Source organism: Balaenoptera ricei, chromosome 7 (assembly GCF_028023285.1).
Source record: "Balaenoptera ricei isolate mBalRic1 chromosome 7, mBalRic1.hap2, whole genome shotgun sequence".
In the NCBI taxonomy this organism is placed as follows: Eukaryota; Metazoa; Chordata; class Mammalia; order Artiodactyla; family Balaenopteridae; genus Balaenoptera; species Balaenoptera ricei.
The window spans coordinates 84,162,822-84,184,725 of NC_082645.1; the positions used below are offsets into that span (position 1 = coordinate 84,162,822).

At 34.9% G+C, this 21,904-nt stretch overlaps 1 protein-coding gene across 2 annotated transcripts in view; it reads left to right on the top strand.

The window, feature by feature from the left end:
- Window positions 1-21,904, top strand: part of PLCL1 (phospholipase C like 1 (inactive)) — a 383,765-nt gene that overhangs the window by 298,312 nt on the left and 63,549 nt on the right. For both annotated transcript variants that reach the window (XM_059928416.1, XM_059928417.1), the window contains 2 exons: window positions 13,741-16,215; window positions 18,923-19,126. In XM_059928416.1, coding sequence (XP_059784399.1) covers window positions 13,741-16,215; window positions 18,923-19,126 — 2,679 coding nt within the window. The remainder of the gene's footprint in view (window positions 1-13,740; window positions 16,216-18,922; window positions 19,127-21,904) is intronic.

Below are 21,904 nucleotides of genomic sequence, written 5' to 3' on the forward strand. Positions count from 1 at the left end.
ATTTGTGTTTGAGCATCTTTTCATTAATTTTGAAGCAGTTGTATAATTTTGTGATTTGTCTTTTCCAAAATTAGTTTGCGAACACTTTTTATAAATCAAGAAATATATATCAAATATTTTTCAGTTTGAGATTTTTTTAAAAATTTGGACAAAGTTTTAAGTTTTTATGTGCTCATTTCCATCAGTCTTTTCCTCTGTGGCTTGTGGCCTTGATTTATTTGTTAAGAAGAAATCTTCCCCACCCCAAAACTATAGAAATACATGGTTAAATCTTTTCTAGTACTTCCATGCTTTATTTCATCTTTAATCCATCTAAAATAATTTTTTGGCCTGGCATGAAACAGAAATCTACTTATATTTTTTGTTCAAATGAATAGTGAATTTTTCAACACTAATAATTGAATAATATATTGTTTCCTTCGTTATTTGAAATGCCACTTCCACCCCACCCCTTGAAACAATCCCACTGGGCTTTTCATCAGAATTTCATTGTATTTGTCTACCGCTTAGTGGAGAATTTGAGTTTTACCAATATTATCTTTCCAGCAACTTTTATGTTTTCATTTATTTGATCCTTCTTTTTCAACTTTAAATGAAATAAAATTCTATATATAATTTTTGCACATATCTTGTTAAATTTATTCTTGGCTTGTTTACAATATCTGTTGTTAATTTGAATGTGTTCCTCTCACTTCTACCCACCCCTGCCATTACATTTAGAAGCAGATTATTGTATAAGACAGCTATTAATTTTTTTACATTAATATTTTATTTGCCACCATCAGTTTTATTATTTCTAATAATTTTCAGTTGATCATTTTGAATTTTCTAGGTAAATAATTATCTTCTCCACAACTAGTCATGATCTTTCACCTTCTTTACAATATTTTATGCTTAATTTCTTATCCTTGCCTTATTGCTTTGGCTTAAGTACCCAGAATTATGTTAAAATATAGAGTAATATAGTAGCCTTTTGTTTCCATTTATTATTTTAATGGGAATTCTTCTAAATCTTTACCAGTTGGTATGATGTTTCCTTTAGGATTCTGAAATAGGATTTTGATCATGTGAAGGAAGTTATCTTCTTTTCTCAGTTTATTGAAAGTTTTCTTGGAATTAATGTTTATTGCCTTTGAGGAATTTATAGGTAGGAACATATTGTTTTTCTCTTTTAATCTATTTATTTATTGAATTACATTGATGGCTTGCTTAATGTTGATACATTCTTATATCCCTGGAATAAACCTGACTTTTTGAAAAATTGATTACTCTTTTAATATATTGCCATATTTTACTTATATTAATAAGTAAGATGGATCTATAATTCACTGTTTTGGAGTTTTATGCTTTTCAAAATGCTTTAGCATGCTTTATTTCCTTTGATCCTTGAGATAGCTGTATGAATTAGGCAGAAATTATTATATTATTCTGATAAATAAGAACAATAGATATAGATCTTTTTGCCTGTCACAAAGTCATACAAGTAGGTGGTGATCGTGACACTAAAATCCATTAGTCCCCAACCCAATGCTGTGGGGAGAAGAAATTTAATTATTTCAGTAATTTCTATAAGTAAGGTGTTTATGGACTTTTGAGTTTTATTATCTCAAATAAAAACAGTCCTTACATACTTTCCTTTTACATTTTTCTAAATTCAGACAATAGATTTGTTTCTGCTTTGACCAGGGAGCCTTCACTGGGTATCAGGGAGCCTTCACCCTAAATGAGTCTCTGTGCTGAGAATACACATTCTCTGAGTTCTGCCATCTGTTTGTTGTACATGGACAGATGCCGATATTCAGTTAAAGAGAGGTAATACAGTAAGGATTAAAGTGTTAGTTGCTACTAACCCATTCCAGAAGTTATGGATAAAACTTGAAACCTTTAATCAGATTCATCTTGATTTTCAAGTCAAGCTGGCTATTTCAGTCAAAGATTTTACATCTCTGTGGTAACAAGTACTGAAACCACATATTCTATTATTATCATAAGAGAAAAAAAATATTAAGGATGTATTTTTACATTGCATTGGGTCAGAGAATTGACATTCTATTTTACATGTGATTCAGGGATCTACCTTATACAAAGTTTAGAGATTGCTCTTAGGGATCTATTACACAAGGAATATTCAACTGGGAAGCTTAAAATAACTTAAGTATAAATTTTAGAATCTGTAAAACTTAATGCAAATGCAAGAAATGGTCCATTAGTTAAGATATACATTTATTTATTAAGTGGTAGACTAGACTTCCCTGAGTGTAGAGAAAAATGGATTTAGACTACAAATGAATTGTATTTTAGGTTTCAATAGAATTATACTTTTATAAAATTGACATTTAATCTTCATGTCCCGAGTCACACACATTTACAAGATGTTTTTATAAAGTAAATTTATTGTTTTTAAATCTCTTGTAAGATTTTTTTCTCTTAATGAGAAACCAAAACATGTTTATTTCTATATAGTACAGTGGCACTGATTCTATCTCTAAGAAATACCACTAATAGTTATATATTTTATATTTACCCCAATTGGAATTTATAAATGATGTATATAGTCTGAAATCTCGTCCTTAACAAATGTTGCACAGAAAATCATGAATTCCTGGAATTTGACCATTTTTCAAATTCTATTTCATTAATTCATCTTTATGCTCTGTAGCAAGGCTGACTATAACCTTATTTCCACTTAAGCTAATATAACTCTGAATGATTTTCTTTTTTAAAATTGAGATTTAATTGACACATAACATGGTATTTGTTTTAGGTGTACAACATAATGATCTGATATATTTATATATTGTGAAATAATTACCAGAATAAGTTTAGTTAACATCTGTCACCACACATATTTAAAATTTGTTTTTCTTGTGATGAGAACTTTTAAGATCTACTCTCCTAGAAACTTTCAAATTCTACATGATTTTATTTTTATAAATCACATCTGTTTCTGAAACTCAGCTCCAATAACACCCTACGATAACAAATGGTAGAACTCACATAGTGTTGAAACATATTGGGCATTTCCTTTTCAGTTTTAAATATGTTTTATTCAAATTTAGATGACTGGAGAATACGTTTAAATTCCAAAGTGACTGAAATCAATGTAAATAATATGTTGGTGCCTCATATTTGATGGTAAATATTACCATTAAAAATTGAAAAGTCAAAATGAAGCAGAAACTATTCTGTGAACTGGTTATTTAGCACACAAAGGAAAATGCAAAATTTTTTCAGGAACATTTTTGAAATGAACTATATTTAATAATGTTCCATTCCTATTGATATTTTAATTTTTCAGATAATGTAGTTTAAGTAAATGTGCAACGTTAATTGGAATGAAAAAAAAATTATGTATAGGTTTGAACGCCTCCCTAATCATATATCAATTTCTGATGGATGCCCTAATTAAGCATTAATTATACAGTTATACCTACGAAATAATTAGGGCATTCTATTTAATCTCTACAACAATACACTGAAAGAGACGTGTTAGCAAGATAGGTATTAAAAGCATACATTGGGACTTCCCTGGCGGTCCAGTGGTTAAGACTTCATCTTTCAATGCATGGGGTGTAGGTTCAATCCTTGGTCGGGGAGCTGAGATCCCACATGCCTCACGGCCAAAAAGCCAAAACATAAAACGGAAGCAATATTGTAACAAATTCAATAAAGACTTTAAAAATGGTCTACATCAAAAAAAATCTTAAAAAAAAAATAAAAGCATACATTTACATATTCTTCATTACAGACTTTCTTTTTATAGGTTCCATGACATGTTGCCTTCTATAAAGAGCACCTCTGATTAATCCTCACACCAGAAACAACAAAGTAGGCTCTGGCATAAGTTCAGCCAGGATTCCTGAGCCTGCTGTGTAGGGAGTCTTGTGACGAAGGACAGAATCATATCTCAGTCTCGAGGCCCACTTGGTTCTTGGCACCTCTGCTGAGAGTTGCACAGGCTACTGATAAATTTTAAATGTAGTGTTTTTGAGTGTGAGGTGGACATCTGTCTTAGAGGAATAGGATTGATAGCAGCATGTCATTCTTCAGAAGCCACTGAATAATTGTCAGATGACCTTTATTTGTGTCCACTTCATTTTATTCATATTGGAGCTGCTAAGACACGGTACTGTACCATATTCTCCTGGGACTTACAATAAGCAAGACCACGCATTTCATGTAGCAATTGGATTAGTTGAAAACATCATGTTTTTGACTAGAAAAATGGGAGTGTTGATATACCTTGTACCACTACTGTATACAAAGTAGTGGACTGTGAAAGATGCAAGAGGAGATTGGTGAGATTTAAGTGAGAAACAAGCCCTTTCCCAAGAAGGCAGTTGACACTATAAAGGAACATCTATGCTCGTGGACTTGCGGGGAAATAAGAGTTGAAAATAGAAAGTCCATCAGTTAGTGAGGTTTCACAATAAACAATAGCAGGGTTTGTGCCCTCATTCTGTGGGGAAAACAGAAATGGCAAGAATCAATGGCACAATAGAATGATCGGACGTCTGGAGACATGGGCTTCCAAAGTCAATATCGACCTGGTTTCCTCTGTGGCCAGATCTCCTCACCTATATGGACTTAATTTCTGTACAGGTGAAAAAAATTCCAAACAGGTAGATAGTCTTTGATTTTACCTATGAGCATTGATCTGCAATGAAAGTCAGAGATTTTTCATTAGGTTTATGATTTTTGCCTCTTGAATGAATCACAGAGATGAAAGTATATAGAAAAAAGTTCAAGCAGAGGTAATTCTTCACCTTTAGTCCACTGTTGTTGAACAAACATCATAAATAACATTTAAAATATATAAATCAGGATATAGTGTTCCTGAAATTGTGATCCAGAAAGGATACTTTGGTATGATTTACTGTTATTCTTACCATTCCTTTGAGTTGGTTTCTTCCCAGTTTTGTTAAAAATTTCAAACCAAAGCCTTTTTAGTCTGTGCCAAACATTATGCTCTAGAGAATAAAGAAGCCTCTTGTCGCAAAATGAAACTGATAGAATGTGACTCCTTAACCTTGATTTTGCTATTCCAGTTATTTTAGGAGGCATTATAAAAATGTTAACCTATTAAAAATCCAGTACTCTTGTGGTTAATAATGTGCTTTGCAGTCTGACTATTAGCAGTTACTAGGAGAACATGGCAACAGGACTTTGGTGTGACTAAACCCACTGATGCCATCTTCTGGGTTCCTGCAGCAAACTCTTACTAGCCACACTGTTAGTGGCAAGGTCTTTCTAGCACATCTGGGAATAATGGAGTCACAGGTAGGGCTATGTAATTTAAGATTTTTTTCTCATGGCATAAAATTATAGTATAGCTCCATGTGAAAACCATATTTGTTTTCTTGTTAAGTGGCAATAATTTAAAAATTATTTTAACTAAGACCTTTATAGATTTTGAACATTTCAAAGCTTAATTTTTTTCTTGTCCAATTTTAAGTATCTAGATAAATGCCCTAGTGGTAAAGATGTAACTTAACTGTACTTAATTACTAGTACTCCCTTTTACCAGCTCTTGTGCCTCTTTGTGGTTTTGGTTCTCAAACATCCTCAATGTTATTTAAAGCTGTTTTTATTTATTTAAAAGCATTTGTTATATGCTTTGCTTGATTTATTAAATTTGAAGATTTTGTCATTATTCTACTTACAAATTTCATCAGTTATAAAAACCTGTGCATAAAAAGTGTGATGGAAAGAAAGCATTTATTCCAGGTGCCATTAGTGTTGGGATTAAGAATTTTTAAAGAACTAATCACTGGGATGTTGTCTAGCACATAGTATGTGTTCAGTTAATCTTTGCATAAGTGAATGCTGTATTTGGAACTAATGCATGGAACATGCATGATGAGAATCATACTTGCAGAAAAACCCTAACTGGGTAGAAACCATGCAGCCGAAGAACTTGAGATAATCACTTTTATTTAGAGTAATGTCTTAATGAATTCTAATGAGTGAATGATTGCAGTGAGATATAGCACAGCAGGAAGCTTCCTCCGTTAAACAAAACAAATCAAAGGTACTAAGAACCCACGCTGAAATAGACTCTACATTTTATTCCATCTTTGCCTTTAGAAAATCAACAATTTTTGTTTTCAAGTGAGGAGGGTCATTTAAGAGATGTCATTTAAAAGAACATTTAGAGGGTCTCTGGCTTCCTATAATTCAGTGAATTTCATAACACAGCCATGGTATGTACACAGTGGAGTAGATTTCCTAAAGGGGTGGCTTTAGTGCATTTTATTAAATGGATCACCTTTTATAAATGAAATGTAATGTTAAATACAGACATAAAACTTAATTTGGCGAGAGATATGTGCATGAATAACTTCACACATTGCCTTTAATTAATCCTCTTGAATTATAAGATGGTGTAGAGAATGAACACTTTTCTTTATGGATAAGAAAATTCAGCTTCTTACCGACTAGGCTTAGTGAGAGCCACCAGGGAGAGCCCGTGGTTCACAGAGCTTGGGTCAGGCTTCAGCCGCTTCTCAGCAATGCCCATCAGGACCTCCACCCCCACTGCCCCACACAATGACATCAGGTGGGTCACATGGTGCTCATCATAAGTAAGTGACATCATCTGTTTGTGACTTTGCATTAAGTAATTTGAGTTTACTGTGAGAAAATAACTTTGGAAATTTCAATGTGAAAAAATGGTGTAATTCTACAGTTGCAACTTTCCCTTACTTGAAACTTGAAGGCAACAGATGTAGTGACGATACCACCATTCCCAACTCCTGGAGTTTTGTGGGAAGAGTTAGGCCTTGTGTCGGGGGCTGGGTTTTTTCCAGACTGCCAAACTGCCAGGCACGGTTGTGGATTTGGGCATAGACGCATTGGACAGGATACTTTAGATATAGGTATATATGACACACATTACGTACATCTAATGTATCCATTAGACTTGGATTCCATTCCTTGAGCTATCACCAATATAAGTCAATAAAGCCAGCGTTGTGAGGGTAGCCTTCTCTTGACGTATCACTCTCAGTCTCTGCTTTTTGTTTCATTCTTATCTGGGGCCTCTCTACCCCTCACTTATTATACTGTAGTTATCTTGACCTTCTTTCCCACCAAAGGACTTTTGTACCTGCTCTTCCACTTTCCTGGAACCCTTTGCTCTCAACTCTTTTCAGGCTGCAGTTTGGCTCTCACCCCTGTCACCATCCTCACCATTTTGAAGGCAACATAAGACATTCCCTTATTAAAGTTACCAGTAAATATCTTGACGACTGAATCCAATAAGCCACTTTAACATCTTATTTTCTAACACTTGCTCCTTCAAATGTGTTCCTTGGTTCCTGTGAGACTCATGCTCTTGGTTCTCTTACCCCTTAGCCTTTTCTTTCCTTTAGGTCATCTCCTCTGCCCAGCCTCTTCACCTAGGTGGCCCATACTCATCTATAATCCATCATAACCCGAAGTAAACCTCCTTCATTTTCAACTTTACCTCTCCTTGTATTTCCTCTCTGTTAGCAATATTTCCATTCACATCTCATTCAAACCAGAAACCTAGGAGTCCTCCTAGACTGAATCAAGAACTTCTGATTTTACCTCCTATTTCTTGATACTTCCCACTTCTCACCCTTCCTTTTATTAGCTATTTACCTCAGGCCATCACCATCTCTTTCCTTTAATGCTGCTCACCTACCGCACCATCTTCAGTTCTGTCCATATCAAATCCTTCTAGCGCGCATCCAAAGTGATCTATTTAAGATAAAAGGCAGACTTTATCAGTTTCTTCAAAACTCTTAAATGTGCTAGTCCTTAGCATGAAGTAGGTACCTATCATTGTTTGTTGAATGAATGAATGAAGAATGGAGACCAAAGGCCTCTCAGCATCCATTGTGAGGGCTCATTTGGGTCCTAGATTATATTGTCTACAATCCTTTGAAGGTTTCATGTATCAACTAAACCTTTTCTGAATTTTGCTTGGAAGTCATAAAACCGGAATGAATATTATTAGTATAGAGTTATAGTTCATAGGTTGTCTATAAGAAAAAGATAGGCTCCTTTTGGTGAAAATAAGATTTATGTGCTATATTTTTGCTTGCCTTTTAGGTATAGTCTATTAAATTTGTATGTGGAGACTTTCTTAAGAGAACTATTCAAAAATAAATGTTTCCCCCCCTCTTTTACTAAAAAAGAAAAGTGAATGTCACTTTAGTGTATCTGCATTTATGTAGCTGGATTTCTGTATTATGAAATAAGTTTCTTTCTAATCACAGTTTTACACCTGGTGTTTTGATTGCCATTCTTAAAGTTTTTGTAAATTTGTTCTGTTTTAACAAAGAATCGTCATTCACTTAATAACAACTTACCAAAAAAAAAAAAAAAAAACATGGAAAGAATACATTACATTACAATTAGATGTTTAAACATGCTTATCAGGTCAGAGGTAGGTAAACCTCGGTATGCTTCCTTTACTCTCAAGGTTTTGTACAATGCTTCAATATATTCTTTTTTTGTGGTAAAATAGGCATAACATAAAGTTTACCATTTTAACCATTTTTAAATGTATAGTTCTATGGCATTGGGTACATTCACATTTTTGTGCTGCTTTAGTATACTTTTTTTGAAATTATTATATTGAAATAATTCATTATTGAGACCCAAAACTGTGCTTTCATTGAATAAGCAGAGTTCTCTCCGGGGCTTATGAGTGTGTTCTGATGAAAAATGATTTTGTTTGCTAAGTTTTTTTAAGGAACTTGCAGCATATGTTATCTTGTTAGGCTCAGAGAGCAAATGCCAATGGGAACTTATGGAAACAGGTTTATTAATTCGATTTATCTGAACATTTCCCCCCAATTTTAGTTTCATAAAACATTTTTAGGGAGCTATAAAGCCTTTACTCTTGTGTGGGAATCTCATGTGATCATGACTGTTATCCTACTCCTAAGAGTGGATAAGCAACAATATTGTAGAAAATAATGAAAAAATTTAAAAAACTAGAACAACATTTGACTATTTTCCCCTAATATTTTGAAATTATTCTTAAGATTAGACATCAACCCTTATATCATGAGATTAGATAGAAATTATCTTTGATATGCATATATTAGAAATAGTGTTCATAGACAAATCAATGTCTTGTACTGTTTTAATAAAAGACTAAAACATTTGTCTATTGCTTTGCCAGTTTATGAGACTCTTCTTGATTCTGATGATTAAATCCTTCATGTAGAGTATTGATTAATTTAAGAAGACAGTAGACCCAAATGTAAGGTCTTATCTGGAAATATTCAGAGAACATATAAACACAGTTTGGTTTATTTATTATATAACTTGTTTAAATGTGATCCCTTCTTGTGAAATTATAATTTGGAAACTTAAACACAGAATGTTAGGAAATAGAAAAAACTGAGCTCAACGCCTGATTAATTTTTGGACCCCACTAGAATATGAGGCTAAGCTTTAATTTAGGGGATAGAGGCATCACAACGTGCTGTTCATACTTTTTATTTTGTAAGCTGCTCTAAGAAAAACGTTTTTGGAGGGAAAGAATTAGTACTCTAGCCTTTTGTTTTCATTCCAGAGTGAGGAAATTTAGCTTTGAAATAAATGTCAAGTTCTCATACCTTATAATAATCTCCTTATAATAATGACCTTATGGTCATTGGAGTCAATTCAATCATCTCATGAGCTAGAAACTGACAAGAGCACACGGGAACTAAAAACGAACTTTGGTTTCTCTTGGAAAGTGCCAAAAGTACCTGTCTTCCTAATATATAGATAACTGCAATGGATTTGCTCTTATTTCATCATCAAATTTTTTTGGTGTGTTTATCAACAGGAAGATCTATAACCAGTATTTTAGCTTTCTTCAGTTGCGGATACCCCCAGTCTGTTTATTAGAATAGTACTCCTTCCCCACCATCAGTCTGCTAAGATCTTCTTGAGGGAACTACAGAGGGGTGTAGGGCTCAGCAAAGAGGCCTTGGCGGTGAAGAAGCTCAGAAAGAGATTTGGAGTAGCCCGTCGTCCCCGTCCACTCTAACACAGTTTCCATCTCCCCTTCTGCCAACTTTTCAGAGCTAATGCATAGCTTGACCATTGAAAGAACAGATGTAGAGAAACATCAGAGTCCTGAAACTTTTCCAGCATTTTTTGAATATAAATAATCTTGGCTCTAGTCAACAGCAAACAAACTATTTGTTCATATGTACTATGGCTCTCTCTCTATATTATATATATAAAGTATATATTTTTGCTCATTTGGGGGCTTGTAATAACTTTGGATTTTGTCCTTTGTGAGATGACAACCTAAAGGTTGTTATCTTTTCCACTGGTTCCAAGTTTTAAAGCATTTTAGGTTAAGTTTTATAATCATGTAAAAGTTGCATGTCAAGGCAAGAAATAAGCATTACAAGGCAGGTGGATTCTTTTGTAGGGTAGATATAAAACATTTATTTCTTGAAGACTTATCTTACTAGGAGAGAAAGTCTTGATATGAGGCGATATCACCACAAAGAAGAGAGGCTTATAAGAGAAAGCTATTCTGACAACAGTAGTTTTGTTCTCATAAACAAATAGTGGCTGAAGTCAAGATTGGCACTTGGACCATGGAGAAGGATGGTATAATACCATGCATAGGGTAGAGGAAATATATACATGCATTCAGAGGAACACTGATTTCCCATTTAACCTTTGTTAGAAACTATTAGAGGTTTTATAATTCTGTTGACAATCATCTTATTTGGAATATGATCTGCTTATATAAAAATAATTTTTAATGTGAAAGCTCTCAGTACTTAAAAGTCTAGTGAAATGGTAGCTTTAAAAGCTGAGTCACAGTCTAATTTACCATCACAATTCACAGTCACAGTTTCCTTCAGTATTTTACTTGTTAGATTAATCCCATCTCAGCAGTACCTTTAGGTTCTTGCCTTGATGGTGCGGAAAAATACACACAAACATCTGATATTTCTGAGCATGTGGGCTGTGACAAATTTAAATGTGTTCTAATAGTGCATCTGCATATAAACAGCTGAAGATTTATGGTTGTTTTTTAACTTAAAGATGAGGAAATTGACCACTGTGGGATAATTAAAAACAACAACTCTCTGGAAAAGCAGAGGCTAAGTTCTTAAATGCCAGGGCACCAAGAGACAATATCCTCTAATCTAAATTGAGTAATTTATATCTTTGTCACTTGAAGATCAGATATATATTTGAGTCAATGAATCATCCTACCAACATCCCATAACTAAAGCAAATTTTGTTTCTTTTTCACAAGCAAGGTTTTAGTCAATTGAATAATAAATCATCCTGCCTTTTTCTGAATCATAAGATAGGGAGACTCTTACAGGCAAGACCACAATTAAATGAGACCCTAGAAGAGAGATTCTAACCTGTTTTAAAAGAATGCCTGAAGGAAACAGCCTAGACTACTTTGGCTACACTTTTCAGTGTTTAAAATAGTAATATCATATGGCTGTTTTTAAACATTTTCAGTTTTTCACTGAAGATCTGTCTTAAATGCTCATAGATCAGGAATGAAGCAACTTCTGGATAACCCCCAATATCCCTGGTCAGTGCCTACTGAAAGTCCTACAGAGACCAGGTGTATGATGAAATGTTCCTCTTCCTTCAAAAAGATTAACCTTACAAAGAATATTCATGAACATTTTCTCTTTTGAGTCTCACAGTAATGCTCTATTATATATAATGATTATTAGTTCCTACTTAAAAGCAGAAATTAAGATTCAGAGAGGATAAGTAACTTACCCAAGGTCACTAGTGAGTGGAATAATACCAACTGGAGACTAGTTATTTCTACCCTAAGGACCATGCCTTTTGCTCTCTATACTTTGCTGCCTCTTTGATATGCTTTATAAAATTGGGCACTTTAAACATGCACTAAGGTACTTTTGGGAAGTTTGTTCCTGGGAGAATTATCTGAATTGATAATATGATTGGGAGCATTGTTAATTTGAGTCTATGGTCTGAACAGAAGAAAGGATAAAGAAAAATCCAGTTTTAAGTGGCATTGTTCAGATATTCAGTGCAAATGAATTGGGAGTGATAGACACAGTGGATAGTCCAGGGCTAAGATGAAATACATCGTCTTGTGATGATGAGTGTTCGGAGGACTGGACCTGAAATTTAGAAAAGGCAATAGGTGAAAAGGCCTAGACACACCCAAGAAGGAAATGGCCACAAGAAATTCACCTGCTTAAAATACACTAATCTGCACAGATGAAGTTTGATGCCCTGTTGTCACTGTTGTTCAGGGAAGGGCGAAGTGGGCTGAGGAAATCAGGACTCTGTGAGACTAAGATACAAGGACACTTACAGAAATGGGTAAAAGGTAAGATGCAAGTGTTCCCTGTGAAATCTTATGGCAAAAGGCTTTGACATTTAATTCACATTGGAAGAACCTCAAAAATTAGTGGAGCCATTCATGTTTCTGTTTGGTTTTATGCAGTGGCTGCTAATAGCATTATACTGAAATGTAGGTGTGAATCTCATAATGTTCATTTATTTTTATTTTTTTATTGAAGTATAGTTGATTTACAATGTTGTCTTAGTTTCTGGTGTACAGAAAAGTGATTCAGATATATATTACATATATTATTATATATATATTCTTTTTCATAATGATTTATTACAGGAGATTGAATATAGTTCCCTGTGCTATACAGTAGGACCTTGTTGTTTATCTATTTTGTATATGGTAGTTTGTATCTGTTAATTCCAAAGTCTTAATTTATCCCTCTCCCATTCCCTTTCCCCTTTGGTAATTATAAGTTTGTTTTCTACATCTGTGAATCTGTTTCTGTTTTGTAAATAGGTTCATTTGTATCATATTTTAGATTCCACATATAAGTGATATCATATGGTATTTGCCTTTCTCTTTCTGACTTACTTCACTTAGTATGATAATCTCTAGTCCATCCATGTTGCTAAAAATGGCATCATTTCATTCTTTTTTATGGCTGAGTAATATTCCATTGTATATATATCACATCTTCTGTTTATGGACACTTAGGTTGCTACCGTGTCTTGGCTATTGTAAATAGTGCTGCTGTGAACATTGGGGTGCATGTATCTTTTCAAATTAGAGTTTTCGTCTTTTGCTGGATCCTATGGCAACTCTATCATAATGTTCACTTAAATTGTTTACCTATGTCTGAAAAATTGCTCAAGTGAGAGTCATTTGTCTATTGTTAGCTCTCAATCTGACTTTCAAGGTGCCTTTATTCTTCAAAATAATTTGAGGAAAAAAAGCGATTTTTTTTTTTTTTAGTTAAGCTATATTGTAAGCCCTTTTTGATGTAATGCATGTTAAGGTAAAAATCTTTTATTTGAACTAAACTGTTGCAAAGTGTAAATGAGGAAAATTTTTAAAAGAAATCCAGCTTTATTTCTTCCATATATCTATAGGGACATGAGCAAGGTTGTCAACGTACCAACAGGTAGAGGATCTTAGGAAATCTACTTTAATGAACAAATAAGAGTGATTTGTAGTTAACTTAATACTTGATTTTATTTCAAAGAACACACAGGCATTGGAAAAATAAGTTTTTTTCCTGAACTTAATAATATCAATTTTCTTGGCAATTTCTCTTTTCTGAAACAGTGAAAAGGTAAAATTTGGGCTAGCTCCTGTCCAAATAATCATAATAGCTGAATGGAGTCTGAGGCACTCATAGGGTGTTATTGAATTTGTCTATTTTCTAAAGGAAAGTGACTCACTATTTTCAAATTGCTTTACAGGATCCTGCAAACCAAAAATGTGGTGGAAGAAAGAAAACCGTGTCTTTCAGCAGCATGCCATCAGAAAAGAAAATCAGTAGTGCAAGCGACTGCATCAGCTTCATGCAAGCTGGCTGTGAACTGAAGAAAGTACGGCCAAATTCTCGCATTTACAACCGTTTTTTCACTCTGGACACAGACCTCCAAGCTCTTCGCTGGGAACCTTCCAAGAAAGACCTTGAGAAAGCTAAACTTGATATTTCTGCCATAAAAGAGATCCGACTGGGGAAGAACACGGAAACATTTAGAAACAATGGCCTTGCTGACCAGATTTGTGAGGACTGTGCCTTTTCCATACTCCACGGGGAAAACTATGAGTCTCTGGACCTAGTTGCCAATTCAGCAGATGTAGCAAACATCTGGGTGTCAGGGTTACGGTATCTGGTTTCTCGAAGTAAGCAACCCCTTGATTTTATGGAAGGCAACCAGAACACACCAAGGTTTATGTGGCTGAAAAAAGTGTTTGAAGCAGCAGATATCGATGGGAATGGGATTATGTTGGAAGACACCTCTGTAGAGTTAATAAAACAACTCAACCCTACCCTGAAGGAATCCAAGATCAGGTTAAAGTTTAAAGAAATCCAGAAGAGCAAAGAAAAGCTAACCACCCGAGTGACAGAAGAGGAGTTTTGTGAAGCTTTTTGTGAACTTTGCACCAGGCCAGAAGTGTATTTCTTACTTGTACAGATATCTAAAAACAAAGAGTATTTGGATGCCAATGATCTCATGCTTTTTTTAGAAGCTGAGCAAGGAGTCACCCAGATCACCGAGGACATGTGCTTAGACATTATTCGGAGATATGAGCTTTCTGAAGAGGGACGTCAGAAAGGGTTTCTTGCAATTGATGGCTTTACCCAGTATTTGCTGTCACCGGAATGTGACATTTTTGATCCTGAACAAAAAAAGGTTGCCCAAGATATGACCCAGCCATTATCTCACTATTACATCAACGCCTCTCACAACACCTATCTCATAGAAGACCAGTTCAGGGGGCCGGCTGACATTAACGGGTATGTTAGAGCTTTGAAAATGGGCTGTCGAAGCATTGAACTTGACGTAAATGATGGTTCAGACAATGAACCAATCCTTTGTAATCGAAATAACATGACAACACACCTTTCCTTTCGAAGTGTCATAGAGGTGATAAATAAATTTGCCTTTGTGGCTTCTGAGTACCCACTCATTCTTTGCTTGGGAAATCACTGCTCCCTACCACAGCAGAAGGTAATGGTTCAACAGATGAAAAAGGTCTTTGGCAGTAAACTCTATACTGAAGCACCTTTGCCGTCAGAATCCTACCTCCCATCACCAGAAAAATTAAAAAGAATGATCATTGTGAAAGGAAAGAAATTGCCTTCTGATCCAGATGTTTTAGAAGGAGAAGTTACAGACGAAGATGAAGAAGCTGAAATGTCTCGAAGGATGTCAGTAGATTACAATGGTGAGCAGAAACAAATCTTGCTGTGTAGGGAGCTCTCTGACTTGGTGTCTATCTGTAAATCTGTTCAGTACAGGGATTTTGAACTATCTATGAAAAGCCAAAACTATTGGGAAATTTGTTCATTTAGTGAAACGGAGGCCAGCCGAATTGCAAATGAATACCCAGAGGATTTTGTAAATTATAATAAGAAGTTCTTATCACGAATCTATCCAAGTGCCATGAGAATCGATTCCAGTAACTTGAATCCACAGGACTTTTGGAATTGTGGCTGTCAGATTGTGGCAATGAATTTCCAGACTCCGGGTCCAATGATGGACCTTCACACAGGCTGGTTTCTTCAAAATGGAGGTTGTGGTTACGTTCTAAGGCCGTCCATCATGCGAGATGAAGTTTCTTACTTCAGTGCAAATACAAAGGGCATTGTACCAGGGGTGTCTCCTTTAGTGCTTCATATTAAGATCATCAGTGGTCAGAACTTCCCAAAGCCCAAGGGAGCTTGTGCCAAAGGGGATGTCATAGATCCCTATGTGTGTATAGAGATACATGGAATTCCAGCCGACTGTTCAGAACAAAGAACTAAAACTGTACAACAAAACAGTGATAATCCTATTTTTGATGAGACCTTTGAGTTTCAAGTGAACCTGCCTGAGCTGGCCGTGATCCGTTTTGTGGTTCTGGATGACGACTACATTGGGGATGAGTTTATAGGGCAATATACAATCCCGTTCGAATGTTTGCAGCCTGGATATCGGCATGTTCCCCTCCGCTCCTTTGTGGGTGACGTCATGGAGCATGTAACTCTTTTCGTCCACATAGCAATAACTAATAGAAGTGGAGGAGGAAAGCCACAGAAGCGCAGCCTTTCAGTGAGAATGGGGAAGAAAGTTCGGGAGTATACCATGCTCAGGAATATTGGTCTTAAAACCATAGATGACATCTTTAAGATAGCAGTTCATCCCTTACGAGAAGCCATAGATATGAGAGAAAATATGCAGGTAGGAAAAAATCCCATACTGTCCTCCCTTACCCCTGAGTCTTCTGACCCCCTCTCTCACCAGTGAACATTGTGTTTTACTAATGATCTGATTGCTCAAAAAACTATCACAGAGGATGTGTAAACCCATGTGCTGCTGAATTAAGTTCAGTATTGTCTGTGATAAAACAGATATTTTAAAAAAATTTTATTGGGGTATAGCTGATTTACAATGTTGTGTTAGTTTCTGCTGTACAGCAAAGTGAATCTGTTATACATATACATATATCCACTCTTTTAGATTCCTTTCCCATACAGGCCATGACAGAGTATTGAGTAGAGTTCCCTGTGCTATGCAGTAGGTCCTTATTAGTTATCTATTTTATATATAGTGGTGTGTATATGTCAATTCCAATCTCCCAATTTATCCCTCCCCACCCCCACCCAGTAACCATAAGTTTATTTTCTACATCTGTAACTTTATTTCTGTAAAACAGATATATTTTATGTTTCTAATGGTGAATGCTATGTTAAATCTGGCCTGAACTAAGCCAGCTAATGGAGTATCAATGTAGCAAAATGCTTTATATATCCATCAAATGTCCCTAGTACAAAACCAAATTGATATATGGGAATGTGTATATGAAACAGTGTGAAAAGAATAGAATATAAAATATTATATGTGCATGTAATATGCAAAATTTTATATATACAAACACATGCATACTATTTATGAGTATATATGTAAAATATTTGCAGATAAGAACACAGAAGGGTATTTGAAGTCATATAAAACAAATGTAAAGCCTGTTAGATGATGTCTTAGTTGTTTGTGTACAACAATAATAAATTACCCTCCACGAAACAAAGAAAACTAATAAACAAACAAAATTCAGCACTTGAACTTGTTGAAAACTATTTAGTCTTCTCTTAGAAATGTGCTTTAATTGAAAGGACATGGATTCTGGATTAAACTCTATCCCTGTGTGATCTTGAGCAAATCATTTTAGATATCTGGTCATCAGTTTTCTCCTCATAAGGTAAGAAAAATAGTAATAATTACATCACAGGATTATTATGAGAATTAAATGAGAGTATATGTAAATTACCCAGCCTTAGCATGTAGGAATTCAAAGTCAGTTTTCTTGCCTTCATTAATGCTTATAATCAGAGATGGCTGCAAACATTTTTCTTCAAGACTATTTAATATGCTTATTCTAGGCTCATGTTACTAAGAAACAATCAAACGGCAAATGCTTGCTTAGTTCCTGCAATGTGCAAGAAGATGCTGTTTGGCAGAAGCAGTAGGAGTCTATGTATGAGAGCAAAACAGGAGAGGAATATTTTTCAATGTACTTTATTTGCTCCTTTAGCTAACATTTTTATAGTAACCTTCACCAAAAATCCCTACATTCAAAATAGAAAACAAGCTTGAAGAGGTTAAGTAATTTCCCCAATATTGCATTTAATAAATAAGAATTTGAGCTTTAAATCCAGAATTAACCACCACCAAAACCCAATTATCATTCATGGTTCTTAGTTATGTGATGCTGAATGCCAAACCATGACTTGGTGAAAACTTTATTTTTACATTATTTCACAGAGGAATTCTGGAATGGGTTTAAAATCAATTTTAAATCACCAAAATGGTAGAAAATACTATATTACATAAACCACATACAAATACTTAGATTGTAAACGTATAACTTGTGGTGGGTTGCCTTGGCCGCTATTTTAAAAATAGGCTCCAAATATCAGCATTATCTACCTGACTTTTTCTGGCATAATTCTATAACAATTATAAACCCCTATGTTAGATTAGTTATAAGTCATTTCTACACCTGAATTTATATATTAGAAATAGATTTTATGTAGTTCTATATAATTCTTGGAATGTGTCCTTTGCAAGTATTACGTGTTTAAAATACATAATAAGGAGAGTTGGCTATAGATAAAATTTTTCCAGTTAGTACTGATAATTTATCTCATCTCAAATTTTTTTTGGTTTAGGATTACTTAGAGCCTAATTACTAGAAAAATGAATACCATGATTGTCACTAAATTCATGAGACACGCATTAGGTTAGGTATTGTTCATTGTTAATAGGCATAATTTCTACTTCAAATGAATCTTTTAAACGCCTGTCACATGGAAAAATGTAGCTTTACATGAAACGTGTTTCATTATGTGTGTCTGTCAGGTGCATTTCTGGTGGGATGGCAAAGGAATACCACTGATGGTTATGTGAAAGGAGGGTGATGAGTAATAGCAGCCTGCTACCTTGAGGGGAAAAACTCAAAGAAGATGCACTCCAATGTACAACCACTGACATGCTTTTATGATCATCATGATACAAATTTAACAAGATATTCATGATCAGCCAATATTAATTTGTGTGCATTGTCCAGAATATTTCAGATATTCCAGAATATTCCACAACCCTGCTTTGAAAAGCACTGTGTAGCCTTGGGTCATAATCTGCTTTGCTTTGTGGCATATTTGTGGCAGTTGTTAAAAGCTGAGAAAGATGAAGTGTAGTTGTGAATTAGCTCTGCGTGTTATCTCCATGCGTATCTCAACATTTTTGGTTGGTTATAATCCAGTTTGCTTCAAGTTTCATATTATTTAAGGGTATACTTTTAATGAATATACTTTTGTGTAAACCTAGACGTGCTGGGGGAGATGTGTCATGTGGTCAGAAGTGTAATTCCATGTTTTCTTCCCCACAGAATGCCATTGTGTCTGTTAAGGAACTGTGCGGACTCCCTCCAATTGCCAGTCTGAAGCAGTGCCTGTTGACCCTGTCCTCTCGGCTCATCACCAGTGACAATACTCCCTCCGTCTCTCTTGTGATGAAAGACAACTTTCCTCATCTGGAGCCTCTGGGGGCAATTCCAGATGTGCAGAAAAAGATGCTGGCTGCTTATGATCTGGTAGGAAATTGTTACTCTCTATTTTTTCTCTGTGTGGGGAGGAAATCATATGGCAGGGGCTCTTTTGTGGAACTCCAGTGAATAACACAGAGTGACTGCCTTTAAAACCTCAACTGGGAGTGGCAGGCAGAGTTGGCCCACTCAGCCCCACCTAAGCCCCAGTGGAGACCTCTGAGGCAATGCTTTGAACCTAGAGCGCCACAGATTAAAAATGGAAAATCTCTGCTTTAGCAAGCAATGAATTATTGATTAAGTCCTCAAAAGTATACACAATTTCTCATCATCTAAATGACTTTAGCCTGCAATGTAACCATTTAATCGCATACCTATAGGAAGTAAAATTATGCCTCAGTACTGCCTTATGATGGTTGAGACAAACTATTTCTCTGGAATTTATATTTCTAAGCTAATACTGTTATCTGATTTTTCTGAATATATAATGGAATTTAAGTAGCAAATAAATTTAAGAATAACTATATTTCTGCATATCCTAATTCCATAAAAAAATTAGGACCAAATGAAAAACTGGAAAAATTTGTGACATGTGTGCCAGGTAAAGTGTAAATAACCTTGAAATAGAAAGAGCACTTAAAAATCAATGAGAAAAAAAATGAGGAAAAAAATCTTAATCTACATCAGTCAGGATTAAGTTCAGCTTCATGAAACTAAAAATGCAAACTAATCATGGCTTAAAAATAGAAAGTTTTATTTTCTCACATAAAAATATGGAAACCAGCCATGCAGGGTGGCACTTTCATAAAATTCTTAAGAACCTAGGCTCCCTCTAGCTTTCTGCTCCACCGTCTCTAGCACATCCTCATGGTCCAAAATGGCTGTTGAAGCTCTAACCATAATATCTACATTCTAACCATCAGGAATGATGAAGAGGAAAAAGAAGGCATTATCCTCTCCCTTTAAGGACGTTTCTCTGAAAAAGCATAGATCACATTTGCCTACCTGGAGTTGACACACAGGCACACTTAGCTGCAAATGAAAATGGGAAATGTCTTTACTTTAAAGGGCTATGTGCTCAACTAAAAGTCATCTCTTCTGTTACTAAGAAACAGAGGTAGAATGGATATTAGGGGACAACAAATAGTCTTTGCTTCAGAGGTGAACAGGCAATTTATGTATCTCCTCACCCTAAAAAAATAATGAAAATATAAAAACATATTTAACTTGAAAATAAGTTTTAAATTTAAGATGTTAAAGAAATATAATGAGATACTTCCCCTCTCCATCAAATTGGCAATTTTTTTCTTTTTAAAAACTGTACCTCTGATAAAGAATTTAAGGAAATGGATACTCTTATCCATCTACCTTCAGTGGAAAAATAAATTGATATAATTTGGGTGGACAATTTGGCAATATAATTTAAAATGTTTATCCCATTTGATCCATGTATTTCATATCCAGGGATTTATTCTAAGCCAATAGATGTGTACATAAACATTTATGGTTAATAATGTCAGCATAGAGGGATAAGTTAAATAAAATACAGTAAGCCATATTATGGACTCCTTTGAAACCATTAAAATTGTATGTTAGAAGAATACTTAATGATGTGAAGGATTCCTCATAATATGTTCTGTGAAAGAGTCTGGTTACAAAAAAATATACACTATAGCATTTAAGTTGTATTTATATGTATACACATCTAAAATGCTAGCAGGATATTAATAGTGATTATTTTTAAATAAGGAGAGTGAGTTTTATTTTCTTGCATATGCTTTTCTATATTTTTTCTGTATTTGCCAAACTCTTTACAATGAACCTGACCAATTTTCATAATTGAATAAAAATAAATGTTAAGGAAGAAAAGAATAATATTTTATCATCCAAAAACAACTAGAAGAGAGATGTTGGGGATAAATATCCTACACCTGAAAAGGAAGAAAAGCCCACAGACTATATTCTGCTTATGAATGATTTTACCTCTTACAAACTGTACTTCATGGTTGCTGGGGGATAAGTTTGCTTATAACCTGAATAGCATTTTTCATGAAATCAATTTTTTCATCATAATAGTAGGGACTGAAAGCTATTCAGTGAATAGGTATAGTTGCCATCTAAGAGGTGAAATTAGGGTACCTGTTGCCATAGAGACAGACAGTGGAAATCACTTATTGTTCCAATTCTCTTTTAAGCTAAGAAAGAAAAATCACTCACTGAGAGGGGAGCCTGGTCCCCTGGAGCTGGGCCTGTAATAAGCAGAAAAGCACCTGGTCTGTGGTTGGCCAATTTCCATTTCACATCCCCAAGCGTCCCATGGTGTTGATACCACATCTGCTGGCCAAATATGAACATCAGCCGTTTCTCATTTGTATTTCTAAAATGCAATTTCTAATTGCAGGTACAGCATGGTTTTCCAAAGCTTAAAATAAAAGTCTATAGTGGAAAGCAGAAATACTTCTTTTTATTTAATTTAATTTAATTTTTTGGCCGTGCCACGTGGCTTGTGGGATCTTAGTTCCCCAACCAGGGAGTGAACCTGGGCCCTCGGTAGTGAAAGCGTGGAGTCCTAACCACTGGACTGCCAGGGAATTCCCATGGAAAGCAGAAATACATCTAATGAAGTGTTCATTTATAGTTCCCTATGGAAATGATTTTTCATTTTGGTAGGGAATTAAGTGTAAATATCCCTATACCAAATGGTAAACTTGGCAGATTGTGGACATAATCAAAAATACTGTTAATGTCTCAGCTGGTTATTTCTTTTCTGGGGTGCTGTGGATAAGGACCAGATACATGCCAGGATGATCTTGAAACACCATTTTT